This window comes from Hyla sarda, chromosome 13, assembly GCF_029499605.1.
Source record: "Hyla sarda isolate aHylSar1 chromosome 13, aHylSar1.hap1, whole genome shotgun sequence".
Classification (NCBI taxonomy): Eukaryota; Metazoa; Chordata; class Amphibia; order Anura; family Hylidae; genus Hyla; species Hyla sarda.
In genome coordinates, this window is record NC_079201.1 from 8,983,205 (window position 1) to 9,005,650 (window position 22,446).

Here is a 22,446-nt window from a genome sequence, read left to right on the forward strand (position 1 = left end):
CAATCAGCGTTCTTATTTCATTTTGCAGAGGCCTTGTTAAAAATGAAAGAAGCGATCTGATTGGTTGCTATGGGCAACTGGGCAACTTTTCCTCTGCACAGGTTTTGATAAATCTCCCCCATTGCGATTCAACTGCAAGCCAGGGTGCAGCAGGGAGCACTGTGGCCAGACTGAAAATAACAACTCAACTTCCTCTGTAGCATACAGCAGCTGATAAATACTGGAAGGATTAAGATTTTTTAATAGAAGTAATTTACAAATCTGTTTAACTTGCTGGTACCAGTTGATTTTAAAAAAAAAATTTTTAAGCGTCGGCCTCACCATTATCAGAGTTTGTTATCTGGAGCCATTGACCAGCTCTAAAGGGCTTTAAGATGCTTCTCGTGAATGGTTGGGTTGTTTGCATAATGCGTACAAGGGTTCTGCAATTTTGGCATGTCACCTTTGTGCCATACAAGGTGAGATTTTCGCAGCATGGTCATGGGAAGTCTTCGATGGACGCAAGCCCTGATAATATTAATGGGTCCCACCCAATGAAGTTTAGCATGGTTTACTATGCAGTTCATTAGACATTCACCATCTAATTATATATGGACATTGGGAACATTATCTCATCTTCTATGGTGGGCTGAAGGTAGACCAGCAACACATGGGGCCATATGTGGGAAAATATGCAACTATATGTACTTACTTTCCATGAACGATTCTTACTGATATGATGTCTTATTACAGTAGGACGGTGTAGTGACATACAACGGGTTTGGGACGGGTTTTAGAGATATCTCAATTTATTATCTTACAGATTAAAGAAAGAAGAAGATGAATTCCATACTGTTCAGCATCACCCTCTTCCTTATTTCCATACATTGTGAGCATTTCTTCAAACTTTATTATAATACTTTATACCTTGAAATGTAGCTTCATATAACTCTGGTCTTATAGTCAACACCACCTGACCAGGCACAGGTCTCAGAAATACTACTCCTAACCCTATGCCCTAGTAGGACATAGGGACATCATGGGCAAAGATCTGACCTCTGACTTACCCTCACACCCTACCGACAAGAGAATGGCAATACCCAGTTGTCAATTTATTTTGTCTACTAATACACAATAGAAGCAAGGTCTGGCACTATTAGAACCATATGTCGCTGTTCACACTTGGGAATAGATAGCGGCACATCCGCATACACCCTTTACTACTTCCAGGTGGTGCTCTGTTTAGGCAATTTCATACTGTAACTAGGCAAAATAGACAACGAATCAAATAACTCACCCACTGCAGTGTTCAGGATACTTTTATTTTCTTCGGTGTATATTCACAATGGCAACAGGGAGGTGATGGTGTACGGCCAAGGGAGCTGCAATCAGGGTGACAGCTGTTTCAAGCGTAAAGGAGTTACAATTGTTTAGTCTTGAGAAGAGACGTTTAAGGGGGGATATGATAAACGTATATAAGTATATTAATGGCCCATACAAAAAATATGGAGAAAAACTGTTCCAGGTTAAACCCCCCCCCAAAGGACGAGGGGGCACTACCTCCGTCTGGAGAAGAAAAAGTTTAGTCTCAAGGGGCGACACGCCTTCTTTACCGTGAGGACTGTGAATTTATGGAACAGTCTACCTCAGGAACTGGTCACAGCAGGAACAATTAACAGCTTTAAAACAGGATTAGATACATTCCTGGAACAAAATAACATTAATGCTTATGAAGAAGTATAAAATCCCATCCCTTCCCCAATATCGCGCCACACCCCTACCCCTTAATTCCCTGGTTGAACTTGATGGACATATGTCTTTTTTCGACCGTACTAACTATGTAACAACGCTCTTTCTCAAGCTTCTGACATCTACACATACAGGTGCATATTTTACATATCCACTTCTACTAAACAGGTCATTAGTAGCTGTGTATATACAATTTCCAAACATATGAAAGATACATTAAAAACATTACAGAAAAGAATCTCTATCCTATCGGACCCAAGGCATTTACTTTTATCCCCTTAAGGGCTCAGGGTTTTTCCATTTTTGCACTCTTGTTTTTTACCTCACCTTTTAAAAATCAAAACCCTTTTCAGACCCTTTTTTTTTTTTTGCACCACAAATTCTACTTTGTAATGGCATTAGTCATTTTACCCAAAGATCTACGCGAAACAAAAAAAAAAATCATTGTGCGACAAAATTGTAAAAAAAAACGCCATTTTGTAATTTTTGGGGGCTTTCGTTTCCACGCAGTGCATTTTTCAGTAAAAATGACACCTTATCTTTATTCTGTAGGTCCATACGATTAAAATGATACCCTACTTTTTATGGTTTAAAAAGTGACCAAAAATACGCTATTTTGGACTTTGGAATTTTTTTTATGTGTACACCATTGACTATGCGGTTTAATTATTGATATATTTTAATAATTCGGATATTTACGCACGCGGCAATACCGCATATGTTTATATTTATTTATTTACATAGTTTGTTTTTTATGGGAAAAGGGGGTGATTCAAACTTATTCAGGAAGGGGTTAAATCACATTTATTAACTTTTTTTTTTACACTTTTTTTTTTGCAGTGTTTTAGCCCCCATAGGGGACTATAACATGCACTACATTGATTGCAGGCACTGATCAATGCTATGCCATAGCATTGCATTGATCAGTGTTATCGGCGCTCCACTGCTCCTTCCTGGATCTCAGGCTTGGAGCAATCAATCATTGATCGGACGCAGAGAAGGCAGGTAAGAGACCCTCCTTGTGCGTCCTAGCTGATCAGGACACCATGGTTTCACCGTGTGACCCCACTTTATATAGCGGGGTCGCTCTGCATCCTTAAGAGGTTAAAAGTACCTGTCATCAAACCATATTTTCTAAACTAACTCAGATTATATTCCATAACTACTCCTAACACCCCTCCTGCCTGGAGCTCAGATCGTGTGAGTTCCCGGCAGGAGAAAGTGGGCGTTCCCCAGCAGGGGTGACGTCACTGAAGCCTGCGAGCTGTGCCTCACCATGCCCTGCACCCACTTCCTGAGTTTGGTCTCCTGCCAGGCCAGGAGGAGACCAAACAAACTTTTTGACTTGCCCAGGGAACAGAACAGAGCCACCTAGTGTCCGTTTTTTTCAATCACATTAAAAACATATAAAGGTTGAGAATTTTAACAGCAAGGAAAAAGCAAAGTGTCTTATAATTACATAAGAAACAATATATTAAAAGTTTAGTTTGGTGACTCTAACATCCATCTGGATTCTATCTGGAGAAATGAATTGTGTCTGTTGCACCCAGACTGCCAGGCATTAAAGGAGTACTCTGCCCCTAGACATCTTATCCCCTATTCAAAGTATAGAGGATAATATATCTGAGCGCAGGTTTCCCTCAGCTGGGACCCCGCAATCTCTGTGAAGCACCCGACATTCGTTTGGAAAGCTGGGTGCAGGGCGTCATGACAATGCCCTTCATGATGTCATGCCACACTCCCTAAATGCAGGTCTATAGGAGGGAGCGGGGTGGCTCATCTCTAATTAGGATGCAATAGCAAATTTATTTAACCCCTTAAGGACTTATTATTTAGGGTGATAGGACATTGGGTTATTATTTAGGGTGACAGGACATTGGGTTATTATTTAGGGTGACAGGACATTGGGTTATTATTTAGGGTGACAAGGCATTGGGTTATTATTTAGGGTGACAGCACATTGGGTTATTATTTAGGGTGACAGGACATTGGGTTGTTATTTAGGGGGACAGGACATTGGGTTATTATTTAGGGGGACAGGACATTGGGTTATTATTTAGGGTGACAGGACATTGGGTTATTATTTAGGGTGACAGGACATTGGATTATTATTTAGGGTGACAAGACATTGGGTTATTATTTAGGGGGACAGGACATTGGGTTATTATTTAGGGTGACAGGACATTGGGTTATTATTTAGGGGGACAGGACATTGGGTTATTATTTAGGGTGACAGGACATTGGGTTATTATTTAGGGTGACAAGACATTGGGTTATTATTTAGGGGGACAGGACATTGGGTTATTATTTAGGGTGACAGGACATTGGGTTATTATTTAGGGTGACAGGACATTGGGTTATTATTTAGGGTGACAGGACATTGGGTTATTATTTAGGGTGACAGGACATTGGGTTATTATTTAGGGTGACAGTACATTGGGTTATTTAGGGTGACAGGACATTGGGTTATTATTTAGGGTGACAGGACATTGGGTTATTATTTAGGGGGACAGGACATTGGGTTATTATTTAGGGGTACAGGACATTGGGTTATTATTTAGGGTGACAGGACATTGGGTTATTATTTAGGGGGACAGGACATTGGGTTATTATTTAGGGTGACAGGAAATTGGGTTATTATTTAGGGTGACAGGACATTGGGTTATTATTTAGGGTGACAAGACATTGGGTTATTATTTAGGGTGACAGGACATTGGGTTATTATTTAGGGTGACAGGACATTGCTGCGCTTTCCATATGGTATGCTTACTTAGGTTTTATTGTGTTGTTGAGGTTCAGCAGGAACCCCTGCATTTTTCACCCATGTCCAGTGGTGATCATTACTGGTCCCACTGTTGTTGTAGCGTGGTTCTATGGAGCCATTTTAAATGTTTTTAATTGTGTCTTTTTCTGCTATGTGTGATATTTTGTATCAATAAAAGTTTATTTTTGTACCATACATTGTTTTGGGTGTGCATCTATTTTGGCATTTCAGCTTGGTCTTTTTTTCTTATGGAAATTACAGGCTGACATTCCGCTTACTAAAATGTATAGTGTAGTGAATGGGCTTACGTTCACAAATTCACACTTCGGAATTTGTGAAGCGGAATTTGTGAACGGAAAATCCGCTTGAAAATTTCCGCCTGAAGAATGGCGCTGCTCATTCTTCAGGCGGAAATACTCGCGGGACACATTGCAGTCTATTGGAGACTGGAGTGTCCGCACGGTCCTAGAGCCGACTGATTTAGTCGCCGCTGGCCGCACTCGGTGTCTCCAGGTGGAAATTTTCTGCCCGGAGATTCCGCAGTGTGAACCTAACCTAAGGGTATCTCTAAGGCCTATTATTCCTTACTGCCTACTACAGTTCTTTCTGCCTGTTCCAACAAATCTTTCCAGGCTGTTCCGACAATTGTTGGCGTTGTAACAGCCAAGTGGGTATTATGTTCTGTGTGTGGTGGGAATGCGAGCTGATTTTACCTTTTTGGTGCAGAATTTGTTCTACCCTATAAAAAATTTGGGTCCTGGGGTGGCATCTGGGTCTTGATAATGTCCCCTCCCAGATGTCACTATTGCAGTCCATTTTCTTACTGTTGCTAAATCAGCAGTTGACATAATCATAACACAATATTTTAATAGTGCAGACATTTTATAATTTTTTTTTTATTTACAATTTTTTTTTGTAAAATAGGAAAAGTGGGGAATTTAATTTCTTATTTTTACATTTATTGTACGTTTTTTATGTCCTGATAGAGGACTATTTATTGCAATCATTAGATTGCTAATACTGATCAGTGTTATCTGCGATCTCCGTCCACCATCTTAGCTGATCTGATCCCTGCGGCCACACCATGGGCGTTCAGATCAGCCACCGGAACCAACACAAAACCGCAGATTCAGTTATCAATATTGATCACGGCATCTGAGGGGTTAATGCCATTACCGTCGGGTCCCAGGGCATACTTGTATCCTCTAAGGGTTAAAGGGGTACTCCAAAAAAATTTTTTTAACTCAACTGGTTCCAGAAAGTTAAATAGATTTGTAAATTACTTCTATTTAAAAATCTTGATCTTTCCAGTACTTATTAGCTGCTGTATACTACAGAGGAAGTTGTGTAGTTCTTTCCAGTCTGACCACAGTGCTCTCTGCTGACACTTCTGTTCATGTCAGGAACTGTCCCGAGCAGGAGAGGTTTGCTATGGAGATTTGCTCCGGCTCTGAAGAGTTCCTGACATGGACAGAGGTGTCAGCAGAGAGCACTGTGGTCAGACTAAAACTACACAACTTCCTCTGGACCATACAGCAGCTGATTAGTACTGAAGGGTTAAGATTTTTATATATAAGAGTAATTTACAAATATGTATAACTACCCCCCGGAGTACCTCTTTATGGAAAATAAAATGATTGATTCTCTAATGATATTTTATGTCAGATGAGGTGAGGGCCCCCTGGTGGTAATAAATAGTAATATTCTCTACTAAGTGTCAAATGATTCATCTGATACGAAAGGCAGGAGTACGAATATTGACTGTAGTACAACATCACCATCTAGTGGCACAGATACATCACTGCAACAATACTTATTTCTGCAAATGTTTAATTATAGATAAATTCTCTCAATAAGGGCATTCAATACTTCAGTTCTTACTATACAGTCACTGTGTGGTGGTATTATACAGTCACTGTGTGGTGGTATTATTCAGTCACTGTGTGGTGGTATTATTCAGTCACTGTGTGGTGGTATTATACAGTCTTTTTGTGGTGGCATTATACAGTCACTGTGTGGTGGTATTATACAATCACTGTGTGGTGGTATTATACATTCACTGTGTGGTGGTATTATACAGTCACTGTGTGGTATTATACAGTTACTGTGTTGTGATATTATTCAGTCACTGTGTGGTGGTATTATACAGTCACTGTGTGGGGGTATTATACAGTCACTGTGTGGTGGTATTATACAGTCACTGTGTGGTGATATTATACAGTCACTGTGTGGTGATATTATACAGTCACTGTGTGGTGATATTATACAGTCACTGTGTGGTGGTACTATACAGTCACTGTGTGGTGGTATTATACACTCACTGTGTGGTGGTATTATACAGTCACTGTGTGGTGGTACTATACAGTCACTGTGTGGTGGTATTATACACTCACTGTGTGGTGGTATTATACAGTCACTGTGTGATGGTATTATACAGTCACTGTGTGGTGGTATTATACAGTCACTGTGTGGTGGTATTATACAGTCACTGTGTGGTGGTATTATACAGTCACTGTGTTGTGATATTATTCAGTCACTGTGTGGTGGTATTATACAGTCACTGTGTGGTGGTATTATACAGTCACTGTGTGGTGGTATTATACAATCACTGTGTGGTGGTATTATACAGTCACTGTGTGATGGTATTATCCAGTCACTGTGTGTGGTATTATACAGTCACTGTGTGGTGGTATTATACAGTCACTGTGTGGTGGTATTATACAGTCACTGTGTGGTGGTATTATACATTCACTGTGTGGTGGTATTATACAGTCACTGTGTGTTGGTATTATACAGTCACTGTGTGGTGGTATTATACAGTCACTGTGTGGTGGTATAATACAGTCACTGTGTGGTGGTATTATACAGTCACTGTGTGGTGGTATTATACAGTCACTGTGTGGTGGTATTATACAGTCACTGTGTTGTGATATTATTCAGTCACTGTGTGGTGGTATTATACAGTCACTGTGTGGTGGTATTATACAGTCACTGTGTGGTGGTATTATACAATCACTGTGTGGTGGTATTATACAGTCACTGTGTGATGGTATTATACAGTCACTGTGTGTGGTATTATACAGTCACTGTGTGGTGGTATTATACAGTCACTGTGTGGTGGTATTATACAGTCACTGTGTGGTGGTATTATACATTCACTGTGTGGTGGTATTATACAGTCACTGTGTGGTGGTATTATACAGTCACTGTGTGGTGGAGTTATACAGTCACTGTGTGGTGGTATTATACAGTCACTGTGTGGTGGTATTATACAGTCACTGTGTGGTGGTGTTATACAGTCACTGTGTGGTGGTATTATACAGTCACTGTGTGGTGGTGTTATACAGTCACTGTGTGGTGGTATTATACAGTCACTGTGTGGTGGTGTTATACAGTCACTGTGTGGTGGTATTATACACTCACTGGTTGGGGGTATTATACAGTCACTGTGTGGTGGTATTATACAGTCACTGTGTGGTGGTATTATACAGTCACTGTGTGGTGGTATTATACAGTCACTGTGTGGTGGTATTATACAGTCACTGTGTGGTGGTATTATACAGTCACTGTGTGGTGGTATTATACAGTCACTGTGTGGTGGTATTATATAGTCACTGTGTGGTGGTATTATACAGTCACTGTGTGGTGGTATTATACAGTCACTGTGTGTGATATTATACAGTCACTGTGTGGTGGTATTATACAGTCACTGTGTGGTGGTATTATACAGTCACTGTGTGGTGGTATTATACAGTCACCGTGTGTGATATTATACAGTCACTGTGTGGTGGTATTATACAGTCACTGTGTGGTGGTATTATACAGTCACTGTGTGGTGGTGTTATACAGTCACTGTGTGGTGGTATTATACAGTCACTGTGTGGTGGTATTATACAGTCACTGTGGTGGTATTATACAGTCACTGTGTGGTGGTATTATACATTCACTGTGTGGTGGTATTATACAGTCACTGTGTGGTGGTATTATACAGTCACTGTGTGGTGGTATTATACAGTCACTGTGTGATGGTATTATACAGTCACTGTGTGGTGGTATTATACAGTCACTGTGTGGTGGTATTATACAGTCACTGTGTGATTGTATTATACAGTCACTGTGTGGTGGTATTATACAGTCACTGTGTGGTGGTATTATACAGTCACTGTGTGGTGGTATTATACAGTCACTGTGTGGTGGTATTATACAGTCACTGTGTGTGATATTATACAGTCACTGTGTGGTGGTATTATACAGTCACTGTATGGTGGTATTATACAGTCACTGTGTGGTGGTATTATACAGTCACTGTGTGATGGTATTATACAGTCACTGTGTGGTGGTATTATACAGTCACTGTGTGGTATTATACAGTCACTGTGTGGTGGTATTATACAGTCACTGTGTGGTGGTATTATACAGTCACTGTGTGGTGGTATTAGACAGTCACTGTGTGGTGGTATTATACAGTCACTGTGTGGTGGTATTATACAGTCACTGTGTGGTGGTATTATACAGTCACTGTGTGTTGGTATTATACAGTCACTGTGTGGTGGTGTTATCCAGTCACTGTGTGTGATAATATACAGTCACTTTGTGGTGGCATTATACAGTCACTGTGTGGTATTATACAGTCACTGTGTGGTGGTATTATACAGTCACTGTGTGGTGGTATTATACAGTCACTGTGTGGTGGTATTATACAGTCACTGTGTGGTGGTATTATACAGTCACTGTGTGGTGGTATTATACAGTCACTGTGTGGTGGTATTATACAGTCACTGTGTGGTGATGTTATCCAGTCACTGTGTGTGATAATATACAGTCACTGTGTGGTGGCATTATACAGTCACTGTATAGCAGTATTATTTAAGCAATGTGTGATGGTATTATTTTACTTTTCTATTTATTTTAGGCCTGTAAAGAGAATTTATTACTCATTGTATAGCAGTATTATTTAGTCATTCTGATGTATGGTAATAATAATTTCGTCTGTTTATTTCAGGTGTGTCAGGTGAATATGGAACACAAGAGACACATTACCTGGATGTTGTAGAAGGAGATTCTGCTACAATTTTCTGTTCTTTTCAACAGAACATTGATATCAGAGGTTTTTCATTTAAGAAATCCCGCAAAACAATTCTACAGATTTGCTTTTTCAGCAATGAAAACTTTACTGAGCTGTCACTTTCTGGGACAATCGAAAATCTCCAATGTGAGTTCAAAACAGAAGCCAAATCCACATGTACAGTCAGAACAGGTAAGGAAAATAATCCATATCCCTATTTATCTGTGGGGAGCTCAGGAGCTGACTGCATACTGTTCTTTTTATCGAGTTCAGCTTAGAACAATATACTGTATATATATATTTTTAATATATTGAATATTTGATTCCATTTCCAGACTTGACTGAAACACCAGAAGACGATCCCTGTCCTCCTCCTCCAGAAAACAGCGCACAAAAATCTCTCTACCATGGAAATAAAATATTTGCTTCGATCTCAGTTGATCGTGGTTACACAAGTCGCCTGGACATTTCCGGCAATGTATGGAATCTTAATTTTACTCTAGAACACCTGACCCTACCTGACAGCGGTTCATTCTCCTGCGGTGGCAATGCTGAACATATAGGGGAATTCTATGCAGATAGCACCCAACTTACAGTAAATAAAAAAGGTGAGATCAGAGGGGTAGCTAAAAGGGGGATCTAATGGGGCACCTACCCCCAAGCTCAGATAGGGTGAGGGGGGGGGGGGGGATGTGGAAAACAGCAGTATTTTTTTACATTATGGCCATATACCTCTGCATGACTATACATCATACATGTGGATGTGCCAGTGTGTTTATCCAACAGTAGTTATATGTGAACAGAAGCAGGGCCAGCTCTGCCTATAGGCAAAATAGGCAGCCGCCTAGAGCGCCTTCTTGATAACCAGCATCCGAATCACTCACTCAGCCAGCAGCATGAGGAGGAGGTTACAGTGTGTCACTCCAGTAGTAAGTAAATTACATGAGGAGGATGTTGGTTACAGTGTGTCATCCCAGTAGTAAGGAAATTACATGAGGAGGAGGTTTGTTACAGTGTGTCATCCCAGTAGTAATGATATTACATGAGGAGGAGATTTGTTACAGTGTGTCACTCCAGTAGTAAGGAGATTACATGAGGAGGAGGTTTGTTATAGTGTGTCACCCCAGTAGTAAGGAGATTACATGAGGAGGAGGTTTGTTACAGTGTGTCATCCCAGTAGTAAGGAAATTACATGAGGAGGAGGTTTGTTACAGTGTGTCACCCCAGTAGTAAGGAAATTACATGAGGAGGAGGTTTGTTACAGTGTGTCACCCCAGTAGTAAGGTGATTACATGAGGAGGAGGAGGTTTGTTACAGTGTGTCACCCCAGTAGTGAGGAGATTACATGAGGAGGGGGTTTGTTACAATGTGTCCCCCCAGTAGTAGGGTGGGGCTTATCAAAGGGCGGGCCAATGGGCGTAGTCAAGGGGGAACAAAATTAGCTTTTGCTTAGGGTGGCAAAAATCCTTGCACTAACCCTGAACAGAAGCATGTGCAGCTTTGTGTTGTGTATATATATCCATACTGTGCATTCAGAAAGTTTTAAGACCCTATAACTTTTTCACATTTTGTTATGATGCCCCTTGTGCTAAAATAATTGTAACCCTATAAAATGTGTTCTCTTTAGGGTCAATGGGCACTTTAAAAATAATCTTTATTGTCCTCCTCATTGTCCTCATAATAATAATATGCAGCTTGGTGAGTATGTTAGTATGTAGCTGTATATGTTGCATCATCTCAAATAAACCAATATAATTCTTTCAGTAAGAACTACTGCTAATATTTCTCCATGTTATGACAAGTTTTGCACAGAAAGTACGGTTTGTTTTACAAAAATAAGCTACATAAACATAAAAACTTATGAATGTATGTGTGGTGGCCCAGTGCAGGAGTTGCACCCTTGTACCCTTTCTGTCCTGTGTGGCGGACTCTATTTCAGTCTCCCCACCCTTGTTTCATATGTCTTTAATGGTTAATAAGTGCCTTATGTTATGTATGAGACTTTCTATATAGTGTTATATACCTTTAATTGTTGTTGCCAAGTTCTGTAAGCAGGGAAGGTGTCAGTGACCAGTTGACTTGTAGGGGACCTATGGGACCCCTCAAAAGCACTAAATAAAATCACAGCAAGAGGTGGCGAACTGGAGGGCCCTGTAGTATCCAGCATACAGGAGGAGGTGGCAGGTCAGTAGTATCCACCATACAGCAGGAGGTGGCAGATTGGCGGGACTGGCAGTAGCCAATGTACAGCAGGAAGTTTCCAAAAAGAAAGAAAAAAGGGTTTAAAACAGCTCCTTCTTATGTGGGAGGAATCCCTCCACGGTCCCCTCTCACTCTTTATGTATATGTTTACAAAATACATCCTTTCACCCAATGGCAATGGCCTTTATGGTGTTGTCTTTAGGGTACAACAGCTTAGGCTTGTTTCACACTAGCAAATTACTCCGTTTAGCAAGTTCCATCGCTAGTTCCGTCCTAAAATCAGCTGTCACCGGCAGTAACCAAATCCTATACGTCCGTTAGAAAATCCCATTATATTCTATGGGATTTTTCTAATATCCGTTTTAATCCATTATAGTCCGTTATTGATAACGGAAGTTATTTTGTGACAGAAAATAGTACGGAAGAAAATAGTTCATCAACTATTTTCTTCCATACTATAATGGATTAAAACAGATATTAGAAAAATCCCATAGACTATAATGGCATTTTCTAACGGACGTATAGGATTTGGTTACTTCTGGTGACAGCTGATTTTAGGACAGAACTAGCGACGGAACTTGCTAAACTGAGTAATTTGCTAGTGTGAAACAAGCATTAGACAGTTTGGGCAAAACCATTTAAAGAGAGACAGTATATATGAGCCCCCTCTCTGTGTGGGGGAGGGGGAGAAACACACAGATTTATAAATAACATATAGTAAATTTATACCTTAACTATGCTTACACTTTATTCTATACTGTATGCTATATAGTATATTTAATTGCCATATCATGACTCCCCCCATTCTTTTTTCAGGCTATATGGAAACCTAACCAACTAATGGTAAGTTTCATTTTCTATATTTTTTTGTAAATGTTGTGTTTGTGTGTAAATACTATGTACATCTATATTTTGTGTTGTAGGTGTCTATTCCTTTACAGCAGACACCAGGGAAGTCATTAATGACTCATTACATTCTATTAGATACAATAGACACCAAAGTTTATATTAATAATCCACTACATTGCAGGAATATTACTATTTCAGTAGACACCAGGGATGTTATTATTAACCCACTAGATACTATTAACACTGCTGTTACTACACAAGACCCCAGAGATGATATCAGTAAGCTGCTGGATACCAAGGATATTTCTATTTACACAGAGGACACTCAAAATATTTTATGAAGCTACTTGACACTATGGATATCACTAAAGACTTTACAATCCAGGAATACTAACAGTATGATGTTAGATATCAGGGATTTTATTAATAACCCACTACATACCAGGGATATTACTAGTAGTACCTTAGCCTTGAAGAATGCTGCTTCTACTTCCATCTATTAGCAAGTCCCGATCCCTGAAAAGTGAGTGTGTCTTGGTCTATCAGATTAGCCATACGTCTATACAGTCATGGCCGTAAATGTTGGCACCCCTGAAATTTTAAGTATTAAGTATTTCTCACAGGAAAGGATTGCAGTAACACATGTTTTGCTATACACATATTTATCCCCTTTGTTTGTATTGGAACTAAACCAAAAAAGGGAGGGAAAAAAGCAAATTGGACATAATGTCACCAAACTCCAAAAATGGTCTGGACGAAATAATTGCCACCCTTAACTTAATATTTGGTTGCACACCCTTTGGAAAAAAAATAACTGAAATCTGTTGCGTCCTACAAACATCAATAGGCTTCTTACACCTCTCAGCCGGAATGTTGGACCACTCTTCCTTTGCGCCTTTTACCCAACAGCAATTTTAAGATCTCTCCACAGGTGTTCAATGGGATTTAGATCTGGACTCATTGCTGCCTCTTCAGAAATCTCCAGCGCTTTGTTGCCATCCATTTCTGGGGGCTTTATGATGTATGTTTGGGGTCACTGTCCTGCTGTAAGATCTCGGACACAAACCCAGCTTTCTGACACTGGGATGTACAGTGCGACCCAAAATCCGTTGGTAATCCTCATATTTCATGATGTCTTGTACACATTCAAGGCACCCAGTGGCAGAGGCAGCAAAACAACCCCAAAATATCATTGACCTCCACCATATTTCACTGTAGGTACTGTGCTCTTTTCTTTGTAGGCCTCATCATTCCGTTTTCGGTAAACAGTAGAATGATTTGCTTTACCAAAAAGCTCTATCTTGGTCTCATCTGTCCACAAGACGTTTTCTCAGAAGGATTTTGGTTACTCAAGTTCATTTTGGTAAAATGTAGTCTTGCTTTTTTATGTCTCTGTGTCAGCAGTGGGGTCCTCCTGGGTCTCCTCCATAGTGGGGTCCTCCTGGGTCTCCTGTCATAGCATTTCATTTCATTTAGCTGACACTGATGCTCCTGGAGCCTGCAGGACAGCTTAAATATCTTTGGAACTTGTTTGGGGCTGCTTATCCACCATCCGGACTATCCTGCATTGACACATTTCATCAAATTGTCTCTTCCGTCCACACCCAGGGAGATTAGCTACAGTGTCATGGGTTGTAAACTTCTTGATAATGTAGCGCACTGTGGACAAAGACATATCTAGATCTCTGGAGATGGACTTGTAACCTTGAGATTGTTGATATTTTGGTTCTCAAGTCCTCAGACAGTTCTCTTCTCCTCTTTCTGTTGCCAATGCTTAGTGTGGCACACACAGACACACAATGCAAAGACTAAGTGAACTTCTCTCCTTTTTATCTGCTTTCAGGTGTGCTTTTTATACTGCCCAGTAAAGGAGCATCACATGCTTGAAACAATCTAATTTTTCCACAATTTTGAAAGGGAGCCAATAATTGTGTCCGGCCCATTTTTGGAGTTGGTGACATTATGTCCAATTTGCTTTTTTTCCTCCCTTTTTTGGTTTAGTTCCAATACACACAAAGGAAATAAACGTGTGTATAGCACAACATGTGTTACTGTAGTCCTTTTATGTGAGTAATTTTCTTGAAAAATTTCAGGGGTGCCAACATTTACAGCCATGACTTTATACATTTTTCAGACATGACATGGTTAGTTGGTTCTGCTGCTGAACTCGCTATTGAAGAATGATGGCGTAGTGGCTCCAGAAAAGACTTACAATGAAGAATTACTGCTGAAGATCATTTCTTCACAATTATTTTATATTCAGTCAGGATTAGGTTGTACTGTGGGAACCAGCTATGCTCCTACATTTATGACCATGTTTGGGGGGGGGGGGGGGGGGGCAGCATCTACCCTTCCCGTCTGTTCGCTGACCCTATTACACAGGGCACTATCGGCCTGTTTAGCAAATTAGCAACCATACCCAGTATATGTTTTCCCACGGTACCTATATAGAGTATATTTAGCAAAAAGGATCAAACATATGGTGAAAGGTCATTGGCACATTGGTCTTTCTGAACCTCCTATAATTGCCTGCAGAAGACTTTACAACTTGAGGGATCATCTGACAAAGAGACGATATTGGTACTTGCCAGGGCTAACAGTGTTTTATAGAGAAACTAAGACATGGGATATATTCCCACTATCTTGTTTTATGATCTTTCAGAATACATAATAACTACAGTATATTTAAAGTATATATTAGTAACTCATATTTTTTCCTGTATCTTTTAAAATGTCCTTGCAGAAATGTTTTTGTAGGGATGCTCCAGAACAGACATACAGATATGAACAATCTTCAAATAGGTAAGATAGACCCGCTTACCCCTCAATGTTTTCTTGGAGCCCGGTATAATTTAAAGCGGTATTCAGTAGTTTTAACATTTTTGTTGCTGGGGGGCGGTAAAAATATAAGGTAAATTATACTGACCCACCCAGATCCTCCGCAGCCTCTGGTCCGGTGACTTCTGGTGCCCTCCTGCTTCCTGCCTGTAGCTGCTTCCGAGGCAACAGATCTGAGCAGGACCTGCTAGAACCAGAAGTCCCTGGACCGGGAGCTGTGGGAGACCAGGGTGAGTAAGTATAATTTACTTTTTATTTTAAGTGGTCTCCCAGCAACATATAATAAAAAAAATAATAATTCTTAAATATCCCATTAAATCTGGATTTTGACCTCATGCCTTTCATTTATTGGTCACTGACCATACATACATTCCATTTATCATGTCCTTATGGACTATCCTGAAAACACTGCCCTGCATTCAAACCTATTTTTTACCCTACGTGACGCCCCTAGTATGGCCCTTTAGCCCATTATAGACCCTCTTTTTATAATGTTAAAGTTGTCCTGCTACCCATGTTCCTCGGTCTGCTGATGTCATACCTTCCAAATAAAAAAAATAAAAAATAAAATACATTTTTTGGGTACATTGTGCCTCTCACCTCCCCCAATCCATGTTCTGCACAGATCTCTCTTACCGCAGTCCTTCTACTCCTCAGCCCCACCAGGGATGATGTCTACATGTCACTCTGCCGCTTGACTCCGCTCACCTTCCCCAATCATCTGAACCTTGCATTTCCAGAATTATGGAGGGGGCGGGGGGGCGGGGGGGCGGGGGGGTTTAGACTCTTTTTGTCTTGTCCACTGGCATGGCTCCACGCAGGTTTATTGACAGTGTGACACCAATGACCAAGACAGTACATGCAGCAGACCCCCCAGGACAGCACTGGAAATCTGGGACTGTCTCACTGGACCTGGAAAGGTTGGGGAGCGAGTCAATGGGGAGAACTGCAGCATGGCAGCACTGATTTGGGTTTGGTTACTCTGCACACTCCCCCTTGACTCTGGTCCTAGCATCTAGCAACATTACTACTTTCTCATGTTATGATCTCTTTACAGGGACAGCCATGATGCTAACTAGAAATGAGGATCCGACCAAGGTCCAGTCTTCCACTGCAGGATCCTATTGTTACACTAATTGATGAATTACATAACATAACATTTTTAATGTATTTTTTGCATAATTTCACCATAGGTTAAAATTATTTAGTGATCTATGATGTCATAGGGGAGGTGGGTGGGGGTTGTGCCAAAACACAGGGTTTATATGGTTGGTGTTGTAAGTCTTTCACAGCTTAAAGGGCTACTCCACCACTAAACATCTTATCCCCAATCCGTCATTTCTGTGATAGGTCTATTAGAAGGCCCGCATGCCAAAATGTCTCAATAAAACATTGGAAACTTAAATTTGTGGATTCTTGGACTGTCCTTGCAAATGAGGTATGATTCAGTCCCTAGGCAGAAAAGTTCTTTTTATTAACCAACTAAATGCCAATGGAATTCTTTGATTACTGCACATCAGATATGTTATTAACCCCTTCTCAACATTTCATGTACATGTATGCCAAATTTCAGATTCAGGTGAGAGAGATAGGTCAGGAATTGGGCCCACTCCATACCTGGTGGGTGTTAGCTGTTTGCAGCTGATACCCACCATCAGCAGCTAGCTTTATTATTAATCCTCACAGATGCCATGATCAGTCTCAACCGCAGCATTTAGGTGGTTATTATTGATGCTGTGCGAGATAGATTGTGATGAGTTGTCATGATACTCAGGGACCGTCTTAAACAATGAAGATGCCATTTAAAGACTATTACTACAGGCAGTGATTTGAGATTCGAGAAATGACAGTACATTGCAATATATTAGTATTGCAGCCTATTGTACATACAATTGACCTAAACAACTTTTTTCAGGGCGGTATGATTTTAAAAATATTTTAAGAAAACATTTTTTTCTTTATATACCGTGAGCATTTTATGCATGTCCATTATGTATCTTTGCCTGGCATGTTCTATTGCAGCGCTTCATGTTTATTGCATATGGGTATAGCCTCTATATCTACTTTCTGTATGTGTTCTGGTACCTTTGTGTCATGTCTATTATTGTATGTTTTCACTTTTCAGTCAAATTAATAAAGATACATTTTTATGATATTTTTTGTGTTTGGTGCACTATTTCTCTAATCTTGGTGCAGTATTAAAATCTAATGTTAAGGCAACCGCAATGTGAATGGTGTAAATGTAGAAAATTAGCAAACTCCAGATTTGCTCATTATATAAAAAGCAATCAAAAAGACCCATAGAAACAAAAATGGCACTAAGAAAAACTACAGATCATGGCACAAAAAATGCCCCTATACAGCCCAAAATAAACATGTTATAGGGGTCAGAGACACACAGACACACTCACCTGGCCGGCGCATCGCTTCTCCTCTCCGGCGGCGCCCTGATGTCCTCTTGCGCGGGTCTCCGGAGGGACGTCACTTGCGCGACGTCCCTCGTCAGACCCGGGCCGGCCAGCCGCAGGCTCACTTTGTTAAAGTGGCAGGGCTGGCCCGACCTTGGATCCAGGTGGCAGAAAAATAGGGGGGGGGGGGGGGCAGTAAATTGCCACCTCTGAAAAAGTGCCACCTGAGACAATGGTCCCACCGGGTCCCATGGTAGGGCCAGCCCTGTGATCAGACATAGATGGATTATCTAGATTGATTCTCCAGAATGTGAATCACCGTGACACATCGATTCTACTGTCTCTAATGAAGAGGAAAAGGAAACATGCAGTCAGATGTAATGGACAACTGGATTCGGCTGCTGGTAGGTCACTTGTTGCGGTTTTCTTTTCTTCTCTCTCAATTTCTAACTCTAGAAACAAACAAATAAATAAAATTAGAAATTCACTTAAATGGGAATAACTTGGTTACTATGGGCTGTGCTGTGAATGATTACTATGGGCTGTGCTATGATCGGTTGCTATGTGCTGTGCTGTGATCGGTTGCTATGGGCTGTGCTGTGATCAGTTGCTTTGGGCTGTGCTATGATCGGTTGCTATGTGCTGTGATCGGTTGCTATGGGCTGTGCTGTGCTGTTATCGGTTGCTATGGGCTGTGCTGTGATTAGTTGCTTTGGGCTGTGCTGTGATCGGTTGCTTTGGGCTGTGCTATGATCGGTTGCTATGTGCTGTGCTGTGATCGGTTGCTATGGGCTGTGCTGTGATCAGTTGCTTTGGGCTGTGCTGTGATTAGTTGCTTTGGGCTGTGCTGTGATCGGTTGCTTTGGGCTGTGCTATGATCGGTTGCTATGTGCTGTGCTGTGATCGGTTGCTATGGGCTGTGCTATGATCGGTTGCTATGGGCTGTGCTGTGCTGTTATCGGTTGCTATGGGCTGTGCTGTGATTAGTTGCTTTGGGCTGTGCTGTGATCGGTTGCTTTGGGCTGTGCTGTGATCGGTTGCTATGTGCTGTGCTGTGATCAGTTGCTTTGGGCTGTGCTGTGATCGGTTGCTTTGGGCTGTGCTATGATCGGTTGCTATGTGCTGTGCTGTGATCGGTTGCTATGGGCTGTGCTGTGATCAGTTGCTTTGGGCTGTGCTGTGATTAGTTGCTTTGGGCTGTGCTGTGATCGGTTGCTTTGGGCTGTGCTATGATCGGTTGCTATGTGCTGTGCTGTGATCGGTTGCTATGGGCTGTGCTATGATCGGTTGCTATGTGCTGTGCTGTGATCGGTTGCTATGGGCTGTGCTCTGATCGGTTGCTATGGGCTGTGCTGTGAACGATTACTATGGGCAGTGCTGTGAATGATTACTATGGGCTGTGCTGTGATCAGTTGCTTTGGGCTGTGCTGTGATTAGTTGCTTTGGGCTGTGATTAGTTGCTTTGGGCTGTGCTGTGATCGGTTGCTATGTGCTGTGCTGTGCTGTGATTAGTTGCTTTGGGCTGTGCTGTGATCGGTTGCTTTGGGCTGTGCTATGATCGGTTGCTATGTGCTGTGCTGTGATCGGTTGCTATGGGCTGTGCTGTGATCAGTTGCTTTGGGCTGTGCTGTGATTAGTTGCTTTGGGCTGTGCTGTGATCGGTTGCTTTGGGCTGTGCTATGATCGGTTGCTATGTGCTGTGCTGTGATCGGTTGCTATGGGCTGTGCTGTGATCGGTTGCTATGTGCTGTGCTGTGATCGGTTGCTATGTGCTGTGCTGTGATCGGTTGCTATGGGCTGTGCTGTGATCGGTTGCTATGGGCTGTGCGGGGATCGGTTGCTATGGGCTGTGCTGTCATCAGTTGCTCGGGCTGTGCTGGGATCGGTTGCTATGGGCTGTGCTGTCATCAGTTGCTCTGGGCTGTGCTGGGATCGGTTGCTATGTGCTGTGCTGTGATCGGTTGCTATGGGCTGTGCTGTGATCGGTTGCTATGGGCTGTGCGGGGATCGGTTGCTATGGGCTGTGCTGTCATCAGTTGCTCTGGGCTGTGCTGGGATCGGTTGCTATGGGCAGCTAAACAGTTATGCTTATATTATCAGTCACTGGCCATTTTCCCCTGATGTTACTGTAACTACAGGACTTTACTTTAGCACTATGCATTTTGAATCCCCCCCGTACTTGTGTATTGGGGGCTCTATATAATTCTCGCTGTGTACATGTACGGAGAACACCAACCCCTTACTAAAAGTGTTCCCCGAACCATGAAATGAGCTTCTATCATGTCATAGAGACACATCTGAAGTTGTAAGTTGTGGGGGATCTAGGTGCTGAGACCCCCACCGATTTCTAGAATGAAGGGGCAGCAGCACTTGTCGGGGCACTGGAATCCTTCATCTCTACCCAGCTTTCCTCATAAAGCTGAGCAAGCGGTGTCTGGATATAGCTACTATAATACTGCCCCCCACGTGTAGCAGGGTGGTCAAGCTAAGCACCCAGGCAAGTGCTATTGCCCCTTGATTCTAGTAATCGGTGGGGGTCTCAGTAATCGGTGGGGGTTTCATACTTTAGGTACACTGTAAGCATTTTGTTCATGTTTATGCCATGTGTATTTCTAGTGTGGTGTCCCAGCACCAGTAGCTGTTCTGTGGCTTCGGACTGCTTCAGGCAGCTTGGCAGCACAAGGTGTTGGGCCCACCAGAGACTTATGATTAAATTAGTTATGTTCATACTTTATTGCAAAGTAATATATTTTTCTGATTAATTCCATTGTTATTTGTTGTATGGTGAATGTGTTATTGTACCTTTAAGAGTGCAACCCATGTGACCCTGCAGTGTAAGCCCCATGTGACTCTGCCTGCCAATAGGGAACACCTAAATTCTCCCTATGTAGTGTAGTGGGGGGAGGAGTGACCCCAGAACAGTTCCAAGTGAGCTACGGTTCGGTTCTGGTCATTCTGCAAGGATTACTCGCACAGTGGGAGTTCATGCCCCAGCAGAGATGGCTTCTGTACCTTGACAGGACCCTACCTACCAGGATTCATCTACCTGTCTCATAAGTCAGTATAGATCTGTTTGGTGTAAGCATCACAAGTCCCAGCAAGCCAACAGGGCTCCCAAGGGGTTATGCTGCACTCTCTCACCTAAAGCCAGCTGTATGTGTAATGCCATCTATACACAGCTCAGTAAAGACAGTTATCCGTAACCTTTTTTAAATGTGTTCATTTACTCCCCGTGTCTGGCCCAGGAGAAGCTGTCTCCAACCTCGGACCTTGTATAGGATAACGGTGCCCTGGTGTCACAAAGTGATCAGGTGTTTCTCCTAACACCACCCCATGGCTACCATACTAGTGAACCTGTGCTTGGCCATGAACCAGGGTATGGATAGCGAGACCCTTGTAATATGGATGTGACACAAGAGTTTATAATGTATTGGGCTGATGTCCCATCAATATGTAAGAAGTAATACCTTGCTTACGATATGATGTGTAGAACTGGAACTTTCTAAATGTATCTCACAGAGATGTGTTGCCAATCAGTGGTGGTATGGTACCTGGAGAATTCCTCTAAGGACATTACTGATTCGGTCAGTGAGATCTCTTATTGGAGCAGGAGAACCTTCACAAGCTTAGTAAAAGCAGTTAACTCCCACCTTCGGACCGTGGATCAGATAAACGGTGCCTTGGTGTCACAAAGTGATCAACGTACGTCCACTTACACCCAGTGGCTGCCACAACATCACAAGTGCTCTCAAACAGTCCAAGCTACCATTATGTGAGAGGGTTGATGGGTTTATCTGAAGGAAATCCCTATCCTACCTCCATGGCATGTCACCACATGAACTAAATAGATACACAAATAAACATACATTCTTGGTCATGACCATTTCGGGGGTGCTCTGGACTTACCCCAATGATCAGAGGCATAATTACGTCAGTGAATGAATTTTCTTGATCTGCCAAACCAAAGCGTAGGGTATGAATAATGTGTGAATGTTGCACATTTAAAATACCTGGGAATTATATAAAGGGATGCACACCAGGACCTTTCTGTTAATAGTCTGTCCTTTTTCTCTTATGTCAGGGACAAGATCAGGGTGTGGAGCGCGATTAATTTGACCAAAGTGATAGTCCTACCTAGTCCTACCTATATTTCTCTACTTGCTGGAGAACTCCTCTAATCCAGTACCGGCCTCCTTCTTTAGGTTTCTGGACTCTCATTTGCCATCTTTTATCTGATAAGGCTAAAAGATCCAAATAAAGACTTACTACTCTACAGCGCCCTAAAGACCTGGCAGGGGCGGCGCTCACTGACTTCAAGCTTTATTTTTTAGCCGGGTCCTCTGACACCTTACCGAATTCGGAGCATCATTTGGTCCATCATTTACACCTTACCTCTTTGGGAGCGTTTTTATAGGGGGCGCGCCCCCATGAGTCAGCAGGCTTCTACATTTGCGTAAGCTAGCCCTGCTTCTAACATTAAGGGTGACCTCCCTTTCTGGGACAATCCCCACTTGACTGATGTTCTTTCGTCCTCCCTTTTGGACGGCTCATGGTGTGACTCAGCTGGGTGACCTATTTCAGGATGACGTGTT

General features: G+C 42.0%; 1 protein-coding gene across 1 annotated transcript; it reads left to right on the plus strand.

Annotated features, from left to right (window-relative positions):
• The first annotated feature begins 122 nt into the window (after positions 1-122).
• LOC130297665 (uncharacterized) lies at positions 123-12,949 on the plus strand. Its single transcript, XM_056550377.1, has 7 exons — positions 123-248; positions 803-868; positions 9,495-9,749; positions 9,893-10,165; positions 11,185-11,255; positions 12,576-12,602; positions 12,683-12,949. The coding sequence occupies exons 2-7, from the start codon at positions 820-822 to the stop codon at positions 12,947-12,949; spliced, it is 942 nt and encodes a 313-aa protein (XP_056406352.1). The 5' UTR covers positions 123-248; positions 803-819.
• The last annotated feature ends 9,497 nt before the right edge of the window (positions 12,950-22,446 follow it).

Coding starts and splice junctions, on each gene's coding strand:
- LOC130297665 (XM_056550377.1), top strand. CDS start 820: ATGAATTCCATACTGTTCAGCATCACCCTCTTCCTTATTTCCATACAT. Junction 9,750..9,892: donor CACATGTACAGTCAGAACAG/GTAAGGAAAATA, acceptor TTCCATTTCCAG/ACTTGACTGAAACACCAGAA. Junction 12,603..12,682: donor GGAAACCTAACCAACTAATG/GTAAGTTTCATT, acceptor TTTGTGTTGTAG/GTGTCTATTCCTTTACAGCA.